The 18,286-nt window shown below is 37.6% G+C and overlaps 2 protein-coding genes and 1 long non-coding RNA gene across 4 annotated transcripts in view; 1 reads left to right on the top strand and 2 right to left on the bottom strand.

Annotated features, from left to right (window-relative positions):
- Positions 1-2,649, top strand: part of LOC149041467 (adenosine receptor A3-like) — a 2,962-nt gene extending 313 nt beyond the window's left edge. The window contains exon 2 of the mRNA XM_089214678.1: positions 723-2,649. Coding sequence (XP_089070804.1) covers positions 829-1,764 — 936 coding nt within the window. The 5' untranslated portion in view covers positions 723-828 and the 3' untranslated portion in view covers positions 1,765-2,649. The remainder of the gene's footprint in view (positions 1-722) is intronic.
- Positions 2,650-6,833: 4,184 nt separating this feature from the next.
- On the bottom strand, positions 6,834-8,406 carry LOC149041466 (uncharacterized). The gene is made up of 3 exons (XR_016188984.1): positions 7,856-8,406; positions 7,607-7,758; positions 6,834-7,294 (listed from the first exon to the last, which is right to left on the bottom strand). It is a non-coding gene; the product is annotated as an uncharacterized LOC149041466 (long non-coding RNA).
- Positions 8,407-12,383: 3,977 nt separating this feature from the next.
- On the bottom strand, positions 12,384-17,560 carry LOC113679895 (snaclec alboaggregin-D subunit beta). Of its 2 annotated transcripts, XM_027196875.2 has the most exons (4): positions 17,377-17,560; positions 14,136-14,401; positions 13,589-13,703; positions 12,384-12,981 (listed from the first exon to the last, which is right to left on the bottom strand). In XM_027196875.2, the coding sequence occupies exons 1-4, from the start codon at positions 17,435-17,437 to the stop codon at positions 12,608-12,610; spliced, it is 816 nt and encodes a 271-aa protein (XP_027052676.2). In that variant the 5' UTR covers positions 17,438-17,560; the 3' UTR covers positions 12,384-12,607. The 2 variants fall into 2 exon arrangements, with proteins under 2 accessions (XP_027052676.2, XP_089070226.1); XM_089214100.1 differs by lacking the exon at positions 17,377-17,560 and having other exon boundaries at positions 14,136-14,544.
- Positions 17,561-18,286: the final 726 nt, after the last annotated feature.

The raw sequence follows: 18,286 nt of genomic DNA, 5'->3' as shown, positions 1-18,286 counted from the left end.
TTATTTATTGAGGTGCACTGAGTCGTTTTGTGTTTGTAAAGTTCAATAAGGTTTCTGCTTCTTTTGACAAACTCCCCTTATAAATAACGTCACTGAAGTAGTTTTACAAACTGTGTTACGTAGTACACTTATACTTGCAATTGGCCAAAGTAAGAGTTAAACATCCTCTGGCTCTCAGCGAGCGGGAAAGCGACCAGCTCATTTCAGTTGTGTGCCATTTTCACAACCTAGACTTTCGTTACATCCATAATTTTCTCGATCAGTTACGAGTAATAGTTTCTGATGAGGCCTTAAACTACTGTATAAATTTCCTAAATTAAATGAATCTTCGAATTTTTGCCGATCCACGGCATTATCATACATTAGATTGGCGAAAGCTCGAAGACATGGTTTTGATTCCTTTTTTCAAAATTTCTTTCGAACATTAAGTAATTTAAAACCTCACCAGAAGCTATTTTACCATAAAAAAGGGTTTGTTACGAAGACCATATTGTTGATCGTTCTGTTATGAAGGCAGAGTTTTTACGTTTATAAGGCGTAAGAAAATACCTTGTATACTGTAGCACGAGTTGCAACTAGCCTGAAACGGATCCAGGTGAGTAATTTCCAGTTTTGGCGGCGACATCGTCAGCGTTTAGGAATATGTTATTATTTTATCACGTCGTTAATTTATAATTTACAATTTGATCTTATGGATTAAGAGGTAATTTTCTTTATTTCAGAAGAGACCAATACACTTTGAAGCGGAAAAAACAGAATTCTCTAGATCAACTCTAACAGTGTTACTAGAGCTCGGGTTGCATATGAAGAAAGAGCCTGGATGAAATAATGGCGAATTTAACTGAGAATGGAAATTATACGACAACAGGCCTGGGGTTTTCCTGTTCTCTAGGTCTCGGAACAGCTCAGAAGATATTCATTTCAACTATAAATCTTCCCTTATCCATTTTTGCAGTTATTGGAAATCTCTTGATCATCATTACTCTCCGTAGGGTGTCGTGCCTTCATCCGCCGTCAAAACTCTTGCTCAGTTGTCTTGCTTGCACAGATTTGGGCGTGGGCCTTACTTCACAACCTCTTTACTATGTTTTCATTATGGTCCCTGAGCACTCAAGGGTTTGTTTCTTCTCTTCTTTACTTTCTCTTATCACTGGTTCAATATTTTGTGGGGTATCTTCGTCAACAATAACTGCAATAAGTGTGGACAGACTTCTTGCTCTGTCGCTGGGACTAAGATACAAACAGGTTGTAACTATGAGGCGAGTAAAGGCTCTCGTTGGTACTCATTGGGTCTTATGGACTATCATTATGTTGGTAGCATTTCAGAATTATAGCACTTTCCTAGGCATTGCATCTGCAGTGTTTTTGTTAGGCATAATGATCTCTTCATTCTGTTACACCAAAATTTATCGCACTCTCCGCCTCTCGCAAGCACAAGTTCAGAGCCAAGGTCACCAAGGACAACAGAATGAAGAAGCAACTCCATTGAATAAAGCGAGATACAAAAAGACAGTGTCCACAGCACTGTGGGTACAAATGGCATCACTGGTTTGTTATCTCCCTTTTGTTTTGGTCAGTGGTTTTGCTTCTATCACTGAACATGAAACGCCAATATTCTACTTTGTCTCGTCTTTATCGATATCTCTTACGTTCTCTAACTCGACTATAAATCCAATCCTGTATTGTTGGAGGATGAGAGAAATGAAACGAGCCGTAAAGCACACGATAAGACAATTTTGTTGTTATCCTAATGAAGAAACTTAGAAGCACCGTGACTTTAACAAGATGCGATGGCAGTCCACTGCGTTATGAGTAATTGTTGTAAATACAACCTTCTAGAAATCTCCAGACTGCTTGGTCATGCTGACTTGCATACCATGAAACTTTCTGGAGCATTTCATCATGTCACGCACCTATTATGTAATACTACTAAAACAGTTATTATCCAAGCTTCTGGAATGTTCCAGAACACATTGTAAATATATAAAGACTGACTTATGTAGTAGTAGGGCTAGTTACAGTTGTTGTTGTCGGAGCGAAGACTGTTTTGAAAGCTCTACCGAGAAAGAGTTACCGCGGAAAATTGCTCATTTCAAGGCACTTTGGAGACAGCAATGAGATTGTTAAGTTAACCATGTTCTACCACGTTAACCCGCATCTACCCTAAGTTAACCATGTTCTACCACGTAAACCCACATCTACCCTAAGTTAACCATGTTCTACCACGTTAACCCACATCTACCCTAAGTTAGCCATGTTCTACCACGTTAACCCACATCTACCCTAAGTTAGCCATGTTCCACCACGTTAACCCACATCTACCCTACGTTAGCCAAGTTCTACCACGGATGTTGATTGTGGTGGGCTTACTGAATTAAGTTTATTAACGATAAGTATTGTACTGCTTTTAGGAGGCGCTCTTTTTAAAGAACATTACTCGCTGTTTAATAAAATAATTGAGTTTGTGGGATTGTGATTTTATACCGTAACAACTGCAAGTAATGTGGGGTCGACCTGTATACTGTGAGGTCGATCTGACCACTTTGAGTTGAATGATACCATCAGTTATTTACATAATGCCTTGCAGGATGGTTCCAAATAAAGTGTAGATTTGATTTTGGAGCAGCTATAAAACTTTATTTAAAAGAATACAAGTAGAAAAATGTTTATGTTCCCGTCCATGCGGTTAAAAAAAAGCTGGCGTAAATTGGGAAGAAAGGCACTGAACTAAGTTAAATTAGATTCAATTTAGTCTTGTTGGAGATAGCAATCGCCTGAGACGGAGTCATTCCATGCAAAAATCTCATTTTCGTCATTCAAAATACTCCATCTCAGAGAATTTAATCGCCTTTTGATGAAAAAACGCAAGGGCACTTCGAAATCTGTGAAAGGATATCATCAACTATAAATTCGAGAGCTACAAAAGCATGGCAACAAATGAATCATATCGTGGTGTTTTAACTTGGTTTTATTTCCAGTAATCGAAGTCGTGAACAACAACAAAATCCCCTGTACAATTCTGTTTTAAAACTTGTTTAATGCCAGTGTCTCCTGTATTAGGTCTTGGAAGGAATTCCGAAAAACTAGCTACTAAGTAACAGTATTGATGCATTTATAACCAGCTTGATTAAGGGTGCTAATGCGGCACGGTCTTCATAAGAAAAAAATCCACTTTTTCAGGCAGCTTGACAAGGAAGTAGGCACCATATCGTGCTGAGAGGTTACCGACTACTAACCATTGCCTTCCTCGAAAAAAAATCAAGAGAGCAGGATGTGGGCTCCAGCCTGAAATTATGTCTGTAGTGCGAGAAAATGGTCGTCAAGATCTTTCACAAACAGAGAAACACACGCCTATTTAATTAATTCCTCAAACTCTGTCGAAACTAACCTCGTAATGTTGTAAAAAGGCAGCTTTATGTGTCTTTGAACTTCTTCAGTTTAAATCAACGAATTATAAACGAAAAGAATAAAAAACATCTTTTCTCAGAAAGGCACCTTAATCTTTTCCTTGACGGCGAACAACTCGTCATCCATTGCAATTCGTTTTGCCCTTCTCTAATTTCATACCAAATAATTGAAAAAGATCTGTTACATGACCGATGGATGGCAAACGAGGATCATTGATGAGGAGCGGGGTGAGGGGTGGATGCGGGCAGATTATCAGGGAACATTCGATAAACATTAGGATTCTCAGTCTTAATGCGAAGGCATACTTCGTGTTGCAGACAACTTTTGTTTTACTTAATATTCTTTTTTATTTCAAATACACTTCGTTCCAAATAGGACTAGCATCAGTTCATAGATTTAAAAACAAATCTTTACTACGTAAATAAATGTGTTTAGATAATCGAGATAACCATTGAACCTCTTATATCGCACCGGAAATAACGTGTCTTGTCTTTGCCCAACTCTGAGAGCGTGGAACGGCGAAGACGTGAGATACGAGTCTCGCGTCTCGCGGATTCACCATGCTCACAGGATACGCGTGACCTCACTATCTTTAAGAAAAATAAGAGACTGCTCGAAGTCTGTATTCCGTTCAACCATTTTATAAGAGTGACACGAGTCTTTCAATTGAATGAGAAAGTCACAAACCCATTCTTTACCTCACGAGCGTAACCACTGACCACTCACGAATTACAGTAGGCTTCTCCTTTGACGCGGAAATTGAAATCGTATCGAATATACAAAGTTATAGTGAGTTCCTTTAGATCTCCCGAACTTGTATCGCGTTGGAAACAATTACAAGTACACACTGTAAAATTAAAAGAGCTGATTTGGCCCCAAAAATGGGGCCAAAACGAGTGAGTCCAGTTTGGCACTCGCTTAGGGTCAATTCAGCCCCATTGAAATGGGGCTGTTTTTGGCACCAATTTTGGGGCTGAATTGACCCCGTTGACCCCGTTGTAGGGGCCAAATTGGACCATGTGAAGGGTGAATTTGAAAAATACAGGGGCCACTTTGAAATTTATAGGGGCCAAAACAGCCCCCGAAATTTCAGCCCTCTCACAAATGGCCCCTTTAAAAAGAGCCAATTCAGCTCCAATGTGGGCCACTTCAGAAGTAGAGGGCTCTTTCCTCTCCATGCTGATTTTCCCCCTTACATTCAAATAATGAAAATACACCACATACTTTATCTTTCAAACACTCATTTATTAGCTTCTAGATATTGTTTATGTAAAAACCTTTTATGCTACCTGATTTTACAGTTATTAAGAATCTTAATTGTGGTATAAAACAGACAAACTTTGAAACATCATGTGAAAGAATATAACATACATACATATTTAACATTAATTCAACCATTTTCTAAAATAGATCTCTTCCCTAAATCAGTATACTTCTTAACAGTGCAAGCATTGCAAGAAATTACACCCAAGAGACACTTGTGAGTAAAGCTTCCCTTTTCAATGACTTAGCAAATGTGGTAATGTAAAGCAGCTTATAATTAAGACTGATTTAAAGTACAGAAAATTATCAAAATAAGACAGAGGCAACAAATGGTCCAGTTCCTGCACAAGAATATAGACCTTGTTTGATTTGTGCATATGAAAAACAAAGAGCCTTAGAGCAGCAAAGAGTATTCTTCCAGTGGATGTGAGAATACATGCACTCATATTACTACTCTAGATATTATCAAAATATAAACTATCAGCAAGTACTACCGCAGGCATTTGCCAAGTCATTGAAAATAGAGGAAACAGTGACAAGAGTCTGCCTGTACCCAATTTCAAGCAATGCTTGCTCTAAAAAAAGTCAAAATTGCCTTTGACCGATTGTAAGAAAATATAAATAAGCCAAGTAACCCAATGAGAGCATCAAGAATCTTTTCTTATGAGAAGTGACAAATTACACTTCCCTCTGTTACTATATTCAGGTGATTGATGTATTGAAGATCTCCAACAATTAAAATTTGTGCTGGACATAATCTCTGATTGCTGAATCAACATCAGCCACTCTATGCAATAAAAACAAGTTTCACAACCACATTAAAATCAAGCCAAAGTGCAAAAAGTGCCTGTAGCCAGAAAAAAAGAATATATATATACACACTTAAGTTAAAGAATTAAAGAGGAAGCATCAATTCTCTGTGACTGAGTTTTGTGCCTAAGTGCTTGTCAGACAGAAAAGTTCTGTCTGACAAGCGCTTAGGTGCAAAATTCAGTGTCACAGAGAATTGATGTGTCCTCTTTAATTCTTTAACTTATGTATACTTAGCTCTACTACCACAGCATTGAGCACTTTATGCCAAGGTAGACTCTACTCCCACATTTACATATATATATATATATATATACATATTGTTTTTCTAAAACTATAAGCTAAAACACCAGAAATGGAAGTGGAAGTTTAGCTCGATGTGTGTAATTTGTCTCCCATTCAAGACTTGAAAAACTAATGTATGACTCCCAAAATATCTGGAAAAAGTCAGCTATTCTATGTCCAATATTTATCTAATGGTTTGACAACAGGAATATTTAAAAAAATTGCAAAATCAAAAAAACTAAACAAAAAGGAAAAATAAATACAACCCAAAAGTACTTAAACCTTTGTATCTGGACTTCATTGGCAAATGGGCTCAGAAATTTTAGCTGTTCATCTTAGTACCAAAGTAGCAGTTTTTTGGACTTGTACCTCCAAAATGGTCACAACTTCATTAAATGCATGTGATGACAAACACACAAGAACAAAGGTCATGAACTTAAAAGGTGAGAGTGATTATTTTGCAACTTTTTATTATAAGGCAAGAGATTCAGCACCCCAAAATTGTCTCTCTTCACTGCAAGCAGAAGAGGTGAAGCAATAGATTTTTAGACCATACCAATCCATTCAGTTTCCAAGTCAACTTAGTCTAGTGTCCTGCTAACCATACAAGGATACTCTGCAATAGTTTTTTTTTTTGCAATCCACTGTTGCTCAGAGTACTTTAGGCTGCTGATGAGATATCCCTTCTGGGTATCCAACTCTACTGAGGCAGAGAACTGTACAAAAAAACAAACAAATGAGCAAATTAATTTGTTGTCGGAGAACAGTAAATTTTTGCAACTACAAAGTTGCAAAATATTTGTAAGCAAACTGTGCATAAGAAATAAAAACACAATAATGGTGATCATCAATGATGTATTTTCACCAAACTGTATATGTACTTATCAAGAAAAGAAATCATACATCTATGCACTTCAGTTTTAGTTCAGTATTCATGAATAAATAAGGATTGCTTGTAGACTTAAAAAACAAAACAAGGAAAAGTTTCTTACCCTCGATGGTAGTTGGAATTTCGGAAGCCATTCAGGAGGAACCTGTAGGTAAATATTTGTTTTCAAAAAAATTAAACTGTCTGATAACATCCTATCAATTCACTAATTTTTTAATTTACTAGATTTAAAAATTGGGTTTACTTTGTTTTATGTATGGTGCAAGTAAATACATATCTAATATATTTCAATAAAAATAAAGCAAATCTCGCCATTTTTGTAGGTGCAATCCCCGAGATTTGTCATCTTTAACTGACCAACTAGCACCTTGTGTGTTTTCCTTTAGGATATAATCGAAAGAAAGTAGTCGATAATGTACTCTTCACCATCCTGCTAAGTTTAATATACAAGAACTTACTTAGACAGTGCTCAGTTCTGTCGCCTCGTCCGTAAAACAGAGATCCTTGAGCGATTTATAATATTGATTTACCCATTTCTTTCGGTGCCAATGTCACCTCTAAATTTTCATAATCGCTGATGTTTTCTGAATCATCAATCGACGTTTGAACCGTCTTACTCGAAGGACTTGATTCTGCACGCTGAAAGAGTGAGAGCCAAAAAATCAGCTTAAGTGGATGCAAACAAAGACATAGACATAAAAATATCAGTTCATCTTTTCAAGAAAAAGATTAAGAATTCAGAGTGAGAGATCCTAAAATCAGAGAATCTTGAAATAAGTTAAATCCATCTTGTGCAAATGCAGTATTCGAACTGTAACCGTCTCTATCTCTCGGCGCCAAAATTTGATCACGTGACTTTAGTTGCGAAACCGCTGAGACTCAACAAGACTCGGGAGAAGAGGCGAACCATTCATGCGTCAAATTCTCTGGTGGGAAAATTAATTATCGTACCGACGAAGAACTCGTGTCATCTCTAGGTTCAGCGTTCATTGCAATCAATTTCTTGAGCTTTAGACGCTCTTTTATAATAGGGATGTAGTGCCTTGGTACGTCTGCATCTTGGGCGATGGCAAGGAGATCTTGGCCATCGCAACCGTCTTTTTCTGCAAGATAAGATACGAACAAAGATCAATGGAGCGGTCAAGTTTGTGAATGTAAAGTTGCAGTAAAATACGTTGTTAGGAAATTTCTTTTGCCTACCTTTCCTTTCTTAAGTCTCATTCCATGCGACTGTAGCCAAGAAACAGCCTCTTCAGTGACGAATTCGCTGCTATAATTCATTATTGTTTCCGACGCACGTGGTCTAGGTTCGACTAATGCCATCACAGCCAGCTCACGCTCACGTCTCGAGAAAAAGCCAACGATTAATTCGTTGTGTGACTCGGTGTTCAGTTACGAGAGGAACCGTTGAAAATTTGAACACTTTATAAGGAATAGTATAGGGAACGAAATATGGTCGAAAAAAGAAAATTGTTTTCATATTTTCTTTTTTTTTTCAAAAATTGCACCTCGTTGGGGCCAAATTGGTCAATCCTACTTGGCTCTTGGAAGGGCCAAATTGAGAAAAAGTTCCAAAGTAGAATTCATAGGGGCCAATTCAGATTTTGGAGGGGTCGAAATGGTACTTGTCACGCCCGTTTTGGCTCAAATAGTCCAAAACGAACCTTGATGGGCCAAACTGGCCCTCGAGAAATTGGGGCCAATTTGGCTTTTGGGGTCAATTTGGCTCTTTTCATTTTACAGTGCAGGAAGAAGTCGTTCACAAGCGAGACGTTCATTATGTCTCAGGACTGCTTTTTGAATAGCAAAGATGGAAAAAACTTTGGTTCATTAAGTGGTTTGGTACGACTGTCTGAATGCAATGACGAAGTAAAACATCATTTGATAAGCTGCCACCTGTCTAAAGAGGTTTTTAAGTGAGTCTAATCTTCGAATCTGAAGTAAGCTAATCTTGGCAAGGATTGGCCTATTTCACCTCGCTCAGAGAATAAACAAAAAAATGTGGATTTGCTATAGGCATCGCCACACTCTGGGGAAGTTTTGGAGAAGTGCAAAGGTAACACGTCAGTATCCTGATCATGATGGTGTCAGGAAGCGTATCCAAGGCAGAGATGTAATTACCTTGCATATGTCTCAGGACGTTCAAAAGCTGTTTGGAGTTATTATTCCAGTTGAATCAGGTGGTCTTCAGTAACATTTTCTGTTATCTATTTTTGTCACGTGACATATCTGCTCGAAAAGAGAAGAAATTCTTTATTAGATGAAGGGTACTTAAGTACACATCACGTTGAAAAAAATAGATCTATGTGTAAGTGCTTTTCATCACAGATGGAAATATGTACAAAGTTGCTCGGTTGATAATCAATAATGTTTTTGTAGAAGATCAAATCACCTGACAACGCAATCTACTTACTCATGCGTACGGTTCACAATTATTTGCGGTCAGTTTTCCTCAGTTTGTATGATTCTCATTAACCGATATGATTAAATTTGCAGACTAAAACACCCCTTATTTGATTAAGAATAATAAAAGTAAACAGTGCACGTCGGTTTTTAATTCCTGATGGATGCTCCTGGGCTTTACTTTAACTGAGAAATTTGCAATCGCTTACCTCAGCTCACTGTGTCCCATGCCGTAAGGAGCACAAGAAAAAAGTTGATGATAGTGAGTCTTGCCTGAGACAAGAAGAATCAGAGAAGAATCTACGGTCCTCAGAAACGCCACTTTTAAACACGAGACAACTAAGGTAAATTGAATGAATTGTTATTTGTTTTATTTAAAACTATCGTTCAGATTATAAGATACGCGAAAAACTCTCCCAACCGATTTTTTCCTACATTCTGTTAATCAAAAGTTTCAATAATTATAAAGGCTTTCTTGTTGATCGTCTTAATAGTAACAGTTTCCAGGATCCAAGGGGAGCAAAAGAGAGAACAATTTTCTGTGTAGCTAGGTAAGGCGACATGCCGGCTTTATACTTCTTCCGGCGTGATAACGATAATGATGACAACAATGGGCAAAAAGCACCGTTCGCTAATGATGACGATTATCATAGTTATTAACAATTCTCAGTTATAGTCCTGAAAAAAATCTCAAGGGGTCCTTTGAACCATCCTCTTAATCTCGCCCGAAGTCAAAGTTGCCTAAACTCATTCTAAGGTTCGTGCGATTTTACGACGAATTTTCAATTCCGGTGCGTTGCACGCGCGACTTTTGATACAAAAAACCTGCACGCGCCATAACTTAAAAGAACGTATATTAAAGTTCACACGGCAACCAGGTGGACAATCAGACATAGTTTGATGCTACACTGGTTTGCAGATTTAATGAATGTAACCGAAGAAGTTACAATTCATAGACCCAACGTTTCGACATTCCTGTCTAGTGCCTTCATCAGGGGTGATCTAAACGCTGCAACAAGAGGTCCTTTTATATGATCATTAATTAGCGGCCTTTTTTCTGACGCATTGCCGCAGAAATAACATCATCGACATTATTCTATTCCTTGCAATGACTGTGACAACGAATACATCGAACAGACCAAACGCCAGTTTGGTACACGGTTAAAAGAGCACCAAAAAGCGGTTTTTCTTTGCAAAAAGGAAAATTCAGCTTTATCGGAGCATACTTACCTAACCAACCATACAATTGGGTGGGATAATTCTAAGATTATCACCACTAATCGGCGTTACCACCAGCGCCTTTGCTTGGAGGCTTGGCACATTAGCTCCGCCCACGCTCCTTTAAATCGTGACGATGGCGGTCTGCTTCCTGACGCCTATTTACACCTCGTCAGAAAAAAGGCCGCTAATTAGTGATCATATAAAAGGACCTCTTGTTGCAGCGTTTAGATCACCCCTGATGAAGGCACTAGACAGGAGTGTCGAAACGTTGGGTCTATGAATTGTAACTTCTTCGGTTACATTCATTAAATCTGCAAACCAGTGTAGCATCAAACTATGTTTAAAAGAAGGTGTCAGCGTATTGAATCAAATCTCTATCACTTTGCATACATTCTTGGGAACAGAAAAAATTACTTAGAGCAAACATTCTAAGTATAGTGTTCATTTTGTGCAATGGGGCATAAATAAAAGGTTCTGGTGGAAAAGACATTTTATTTTATACCACTGATGACAAGCAAAAAGGTTATATGGGTGCCCGGTTAAAAATATATTGATAACTCTATTAATTAATACCAGTTCTAATTTAAAGGAGAAAGTTATGAGAATAAAATAAAAATTGCCTGTACCTCGAAGCATGCCTTCGCTGTTTAGACTGATATTCCTAAAGCTTTTTGAGCATGCATTTGAATATCTTATGACGATAAGCCCGCCAACCACCCACCCCGCGCTATGCTGTTTTCACTTAGCGGCTGGTCAGCGGTCACGTTTACGAGGTAAACAAACCGATCTATTCCTGATCACCGTTCTTGTCGATCGGAAAATCAAAATACCAGCGTGATATTGCCGCGACGATGAAGCAGTTATGTTACTTGATTCGTACTTCATATTCGAGTCGAAGCTTGGGTGGCACAGGTTATTTCTTGCGGTGGAATCGACGAGGGGAATTCAGAAAGTTGTAGTGTTTGTATTGTTGGAATAAATGGTCGCATGGGGATGATAAGTTTAACAACGATTTCAAATTTTGCCGCTTGAATTGAAAGAAAAGTTCATTTGAATTGCTTTCGTATTTATTTCTGACGGTTTTAGATTAACCTGCCCTATTTATATCGGTTACGCTTCATGTTGACAAGTCCCTCAAAATGGCGGCCAAACGTGGAGATTGCCGAAAATTAGGTAAGTTCACGGAGTTATAAAGTTCTCGTAAAGGTCGGGCCGCAAAGTTTTTTTCTGTAGTTATCTTTTCTATGGCACCTACTTCCTAGCTATGTTAGTTGGATCAGTTAAGAACGCCTCACTTTTTCAAAAATTTACCTTGAATTTGATCGGTTTTGGCGTGTTTGATTTAGGCGAACCGATAAGGTGTCATTCAAGTCTTCCTGTTTCCTTGATTGACACGTGATGTTTACGAAAGTCGCCTCGATAGATAAGATAGAGTTAATATACGTGGCTGTGGTATTTGTTTTTTGCTGAGTTCCGTAGTTTTTTGTAAATTGTCCTCCAAAGTTGTATGAAATTAAAGTCTTGAAAAGTGTCACGACAAGCCTTCGGTCGAGCGAAATTTGATTTCCGTAAAACTCTGAAAAATAAAGAGATCCGATCAAACGGATTTTGGTTTTAGTATTGGTACATGAATGTCTTACAACACACGAGAAACGAGCGAAATCCGTGTCTCAAGCAAAATCGACCGGAACGCTCTTACAGAGACACTCTCTTAATACGTCTATGTGAACGCTGTTGACTGCAATGATTAATTTTCTCTGTTTGAGTTATTCAGCAGTTTGGACTTGGATATATTTTCCTTTTTCAGAAAAAGGAATTTAAAAATGGAAAGTGTTAGCAATCAGTCGAACCAGCATTGAACTTGTCTCAGATTGAAATTCAGTTCTTGCCTCCCTGTTAACTGGCGTCAATTCGAGATTTTCGAGCGGCAGGCACGACAGATGGAACCAACAAACTTTTGGTTTCAAAAAAACTGATGGAATTACATTCTCGCGAATTTCACTAATGGCTGAATGTGTTCATGGTTTCTAAGTTATTTAGGTTATTTGATATCATATGCATCAGTTACCTTATTTGTTTCATACTTAATAATCACGTGACAAAGTTTCTGAGTCACAAGAAAACAAAACAGAACCTTTATTTATGCACGATAATAATTAAAGCTAAAAGTGATATTGTGAAACCGGCGGTACTACTCTTCCAATGTTCAATGTTAGGCCAGTGATTGGTGTACTGAGGATTATGGGTTATGTCTCGAGCTGCATCCCACACTGTACTTAAAGCATATCCATACAAATACAGAAAACACTGTAGTTCCCGTGGTTGTAATCATTTCTCACAAATGAAGTTGTATTTATCTGAGCAACTTCTGTCGCGCCACTTTCCATCAAACAACACAGCGCAAGCTATGGACCCTATGTTTGGCTCTCCTGTATTCCAGTCGATAAACACATCTAGCTCACTCCCGTCAGACCATTTCCAGTCATCATTGGACTCTTTTTCATGAAGGCCAATCCAATAGGCTGTATTTTGAGAGTTGACACCAAGATCCTCACGAATAAAAGCAGCCTCATCCTTAGAGGTTATCTTCACCAGCCGTGCATTCATTGAATTACAGTGGTCTTCTCCGTCTTTCCAAGAACGTTCAGTGGTGAATACAGCATAACAAGAGGTTCCATACGGTTTCCAATCGGTAGGACAGTCTAATAAAATCAATGCAAAATAGTTAGCAAACCTGCGTTATCTTTCATATTGGATTCATGTTTGCACATGTCCACAGAAAAATATCAAGATAAAGTAGCATTATAGTTCATGCATCACCCTTTCTTTTACTGTGTTGTTGAGTGTGAAAGGTAAATTTGATTATAGAAACCTCGGTATGACAGACGGAAGGCTTGCAGCTTGCTGATCGTTACACGTTGTGTACAGATGACATGGAAGAGTAGAAAAAAAAGTAGAAATCGAGATGGCAAGAAATGAACGGGTAAAATTGGATATTTTATCGAGACCTACACGCTTTTTTTACATTGCAATGGTATACTTTTGAAGACGATAAGAGTCCATTTTTTATGGATTATCTCTTTGCACCCCAACCAGAATAAACATTCTCCATCTCTTCTCTATACAATTTCTTAGATGGTGAAAAGGGGACTTTGTTTAACAATCAAGAGCTCCTATAGTTGGTGATCATTTCCTTTATTCCTGTGTCCTTAACGTGCGATTCAGGGGTGAGATTTTAGGATGATAAAAGATGTAGGTCCCTCTTGATCAAGAGTGAGTTGATTTTCATTGCATTGGTGATATAAGAACCTTTGCAGTGTCCCTCTTCGCTCATTTCGCGGCAAACACATCGGAAGCCTTTCTCAGTGAATCCCGCTTGACACAATTTTCCCTCTCTGGCACAAGGGTTGCTGCGGCAAGGATTCTGTGTCAGAAAATAATTTCAATCTTAATCTGTCAACTGTGGACTTATGATAACAGTGTCATATACTGCAGATTAAAAAAATCAACAGGGCTGGTCATCCATTTGAAATAATTTGGGAGGTCATTTTGTCGTTTTGTACTTGAACTTATCCTGCAAAAAAGAAATCGAAACTTTTTGTTCTCTTCATAGGAGATGCCTAGCCAATATCAGTGTCCTGTTGGTACTTCTCATAAATATATTCAATCTTTATCATACTACATTAATAATCTGCTAACTTTTCATCAACAAACTTCCAGGCGCTATGAAGTTACTCGGTAACGACTGTTTTAGCATGTTTTTCTCCGGTACAAAATTCACATAATAGAGCAAATGTGGAACTGAACTTGTGACTCGGGGCAATTAAATTAATAAACCAATTCTTTTATCTCATACCTCAATTCCATAGTAAGTGTATTGGTTCTTTTGCCGCAGTGCGGAAAGTGAAGAGCTTCCATCCGTTTTACTGTTTAATTCGCAAATTCTACCGCCATCTTCTTGCGGACCTACATTGATGGACACGCAATTTGGTTCCAAATAGCAGAAGACGCGGCAGCTTCCTTCGTCGGCCACTTTTTCTGCTCTTATCAAGTGCCCGTTAAGCGCTTTGTTTGGTACTGGTTCCTTGAACTCTAAAATCCGACTATATTCTTTGGAAAGCACTGTAAGGTGAAAAGGAAGTAAGGCTGATAACGCAGCGAAGCTGTATACGTTTACTAAAAACGACATTTGTGAGTCCTCTCAAGCGAGCAACCACTTCAATATATCTAAGTGGTGGATATGGTAGATATTATTTTTTATTCATACATAAAAACTGATCACAGTTTCCGTTTTGTCATCACGCTTAATTGCAAAAATATTGGTCCTGTGGTTTCTCTACAATTTTCATGTGGTAACCTTATTAGGCGTCCAGTCTGTATGGACATAACGATTGCTAAGTACTCGACGTTTTTTAGGTGAAGGTAAAAGGGATGAACAAATCGGTTCCAGGGAAAGTTAACTGACCTTGCTAAGTGTGGATATGGTATCTAAGTGGTGGATATGGTAGTGTAGGGATCTCCTTATTCATACATAAAAACTGATCACAGTTTCCGTTTTGTCATCATGCTTAATCGCAAAAATATTGGTCCTGTGGTTTCTCTACAATTTTCATGTTGCAACCTCATTAGGCGTTCAATCTGTATGGACATAACGATTGCTAAGTACTCGACGTTTTTTAGGTGAAGGTAAAAGGGATGAACAAATCGGTTCCAGGGAAAGCTAACTGACCCCGCTGAAAATGAGAGGAGAAAACTAAAGCATCGTTTATAGCGTTCCACTTCTTAATTACGAGCACTCAAGACACACTTAATGCCCATTAAGAGTCACGCAGGCTTTGTGGTTGATGTGACGTCAAATCCACCAGTAATTAATAACATCACTTACCCTGAGTTTTAACATTTGAAGTCTACGCGACTCATTCAAACTGGTGAATGATATTCGATTATCGGGCTGAACGCCCTCATTACCCCAGAATGACTTAACATACATTTTACGCTGTTTATATCAAGACTTTTATGGCGATGAATTCTTTAAAAGCCTCTTGATGTTGTTATGTTAAGCAGTACCTCTGGGTGACGAGGCTTTTCCCTTTCATTTTTTTTTTTTTTTTTTAGTTATGACCTCATTTTTACTTTTTTCATCTTCAGTGAAAAAGAAAAACATCAGCTGATAAATCAAATGGATATGTGTAGGGATGTGTAGGGATCTCCTTATTCATACATCAAAACTGATCACGGTTTCTGTTTTGTCATCATGCTTAATTGCAAAAATATTGGTCCTGTGGTTTACATCACTTACCCTGAGTTTTAACATTTGAAGTCTACGCGATTCATTTAAACTGTTAAATGATATTCGATTATCAGGCTGAACGCCCTCATTACCCCAGCATGACTTAACATACATTTTACGCTGTTCATATCAAGACTTTTATGGCGATGAATTCTTTAAAAGCCTCTTGATGTTGTTATGTTAAGCAGTACCTCTGGGTGACAAGGCTTTTCCCTTCAATTTTTTTTTTCTGTTATGACCTCATTTTTACTCTTTTCATCTTCAGCGAAAAAGAAAAACATCATCTGATAAATCACTTAAGGGTTATTCCCCTTTGCTTTTGAGAGAAGTTACTGTTTTACATGTCCTTTTTTGCTACTAGTTAATGACGATTAATGCATGCTTTACTTATTATAGCTGTTGTGCCTTCCCTCAGGCTATTTTTTGAATGGAATGAATACTTAGCAACAGTGAATCTTAATCAGTTTCATAGGATAGTCATCAGTGGTGGTGATTTAAATTAGAAATACAACTCACTATATCACGCATAAACTCGGTTAACTAGAGCTTAACTAAATCGACTAAAACTAAAACTTCATTCATGTCCTACGGAGCAAGAAAAAAGGCATTAGGATTTTTGGTTTAGGGGTTTTGGCTATTTTTTAATGCGGTTTTTCGGTTCGTTTTTGCTGTTGTGGTGTTCATTGCGATTTGCGGATCTACCGTTTTTTAGCATTTGGTTTTCGGTCTTCGTCAAAAATACTCATGGGTTTTCGGATTTGGTATCTGATGTGGTTTTCGGTTTTTCCTATTTGGATTCCGGTTCCTATTCGATTTAAGCGCCATTTTTCGCCTCCACGGGTCTCTCATAGCCGCGAAACCCATTTTGCTTCACTTGTCACCTCTGTATCGGATCGATAAGGGTTTGAAAAGTGGAATGTGAAAATTTATCGGTTTTGTATGCGGTTTTCGGTGTTGATAGATTTTTTTGTTTTTTTTTTTGTTTTGTCTTGTTTTCTTTTTCTTTTTTGCTGTTTTGCGATTTCTAACAGACCCCAATGCCCCCCTCATCGAGGGAATTAGTGAAGTGAATCATCATTCAGTTCCATTATCTAAATGATCTTTCTTCCTAACAACCATATTGTTGTGCTTTGTGTAAGCAAGGATACTGCATAATTATTGCATTGATGTTTAAGAAAATTTTACGGGAAAACAAACCACGCAATTTGAAAAAAGACATCAGAAATATGAATTTTTTTTCCTCTTGTCTCCTCTTACCGATCCTGGAGGTTTTTTGGCTTTTTTTTTTTAGTTACAAACCAACATTCAGTGAAAATTGTGCGGCATATATAGGCTTTAACTAGATATCCGGCGGCTTTCTTTAGAAGACAGCTCTTTTAACTGAATTATTTACAATATTTATATACAGCAAATTGCGTTTGTGTCACATATAATATTGAATAATCTCTCTAGATGCTCTTTCAGTCTCTTCTCTCTCTTTCTCTCTCTACTCTCTCTAGATGCTCTTTCTTAAACGATCACCCTTACGCAAATAAGAAAGAAAAACGCATTGTGCTTTATGTGTTATTTCTGTCGCTCTTATAAAATCTTTGGGTGAATCCTCGTTGAGTTATTAAAGAATTGGACCTTGAATGCAATATTTTATATTTGTGCGTTAGCAGTTAAATGATACACAATGCTTATCAAATAAAATTCACAGTGTAATGTGTAACGCTAACTTCTGTTCCCTTATTGTTCCCTTATCTCTTGGAAAACGGGGAACACAACGTTAATGATTTACCAAGACGTTGATTACAAATAAACTTACCAGCACACCACATATCGATGACAAACAGAACAATTCCTATTACAAGTTTCGAAAAATCCATCCTCTAACATGGATCATCTCCACTAGTTAGGTCTTCCTGTTTCAGTAGTCTTCAATACAGAATAGCGCGTCCATGTTAATGTTTTATTTTTGTAAAATATATTACTTTTAACAGGAGTAAATATCACTGACGTTACCTGTTAGAAACAAAGAATTAACCCTCTGCCCGTTGTCCAAGAAACAGCTGGTTGCTCTGATGAAGTGCCAAAATTAATGTGAATATTTGTTAAAAGAAATCGCCCCTGAAGACCTCAAATTTTTACTTTCGACTTTTGTCATTTGCTAGAGCATTTTTATAAGACTATCACTTCAAATATGTTCACATTTACATATTCCTTCTTTCTGTCGAAGGATCATCATTCTAATAGAAATTTTTCTTACCTAGAAACCCTAGGAACAATAGGCTTTTTGTTAGGTAAATGTTTGCACATCTGCAAAAATCGTGATGTTTGCCTGAAGACTTCTTCAGTGTTTTCATTCACTTTTTTTGTCTAAAGCGACTACTTTAGTTAAAGAATTAGAGTTAAGCCCATTCCAGAGGAAAAGGGTAAGAATTGATTCATTTCATAGGTTTTTTCTGTCTACCACTCAGCTTTTTTTGAAAATATTCTCATCTTTATGGTTTCTTAATCTTTTTTCGATTAACCCTTTAACTCCCAAGATCTCATTAGTAATTCTCCTTACTGTCTGCGATTCTTATTATGTTAGTTTAGAGATTTTGGTATCGGATCAATTAGTAATCCCTTTATTGATATTTTTTTTTATTCTCATCACTCGTCTGCATGATATAGTAGTAAGGAGAAATTCTGTGTTGGTCATTCACGGGAGTTAAAGGGTTAAGAGACTAATC

The sequence above is a fragment of the Pocillopora damicornis genome, chromosome 8 (genome assembly GCF_964200805.1).
Source record: "Pocillopora damicornis chromosome 8, jaPocDami1.2, whole genome shotgun sequence".
NCBI classification, from domain to species: domain Eukaryota; kingdom Metazoa; phylum Cnidaria; class Anthozoa; order Scleractinia; family Pocilloporidae; genus Pocillopora; species Pocillopora damicornis.
The sequence above is the reverse complement of the archived record's forward strand: the minus strand, read 5'-3'. Positions and strand labels throughout refer to the sequence as shown.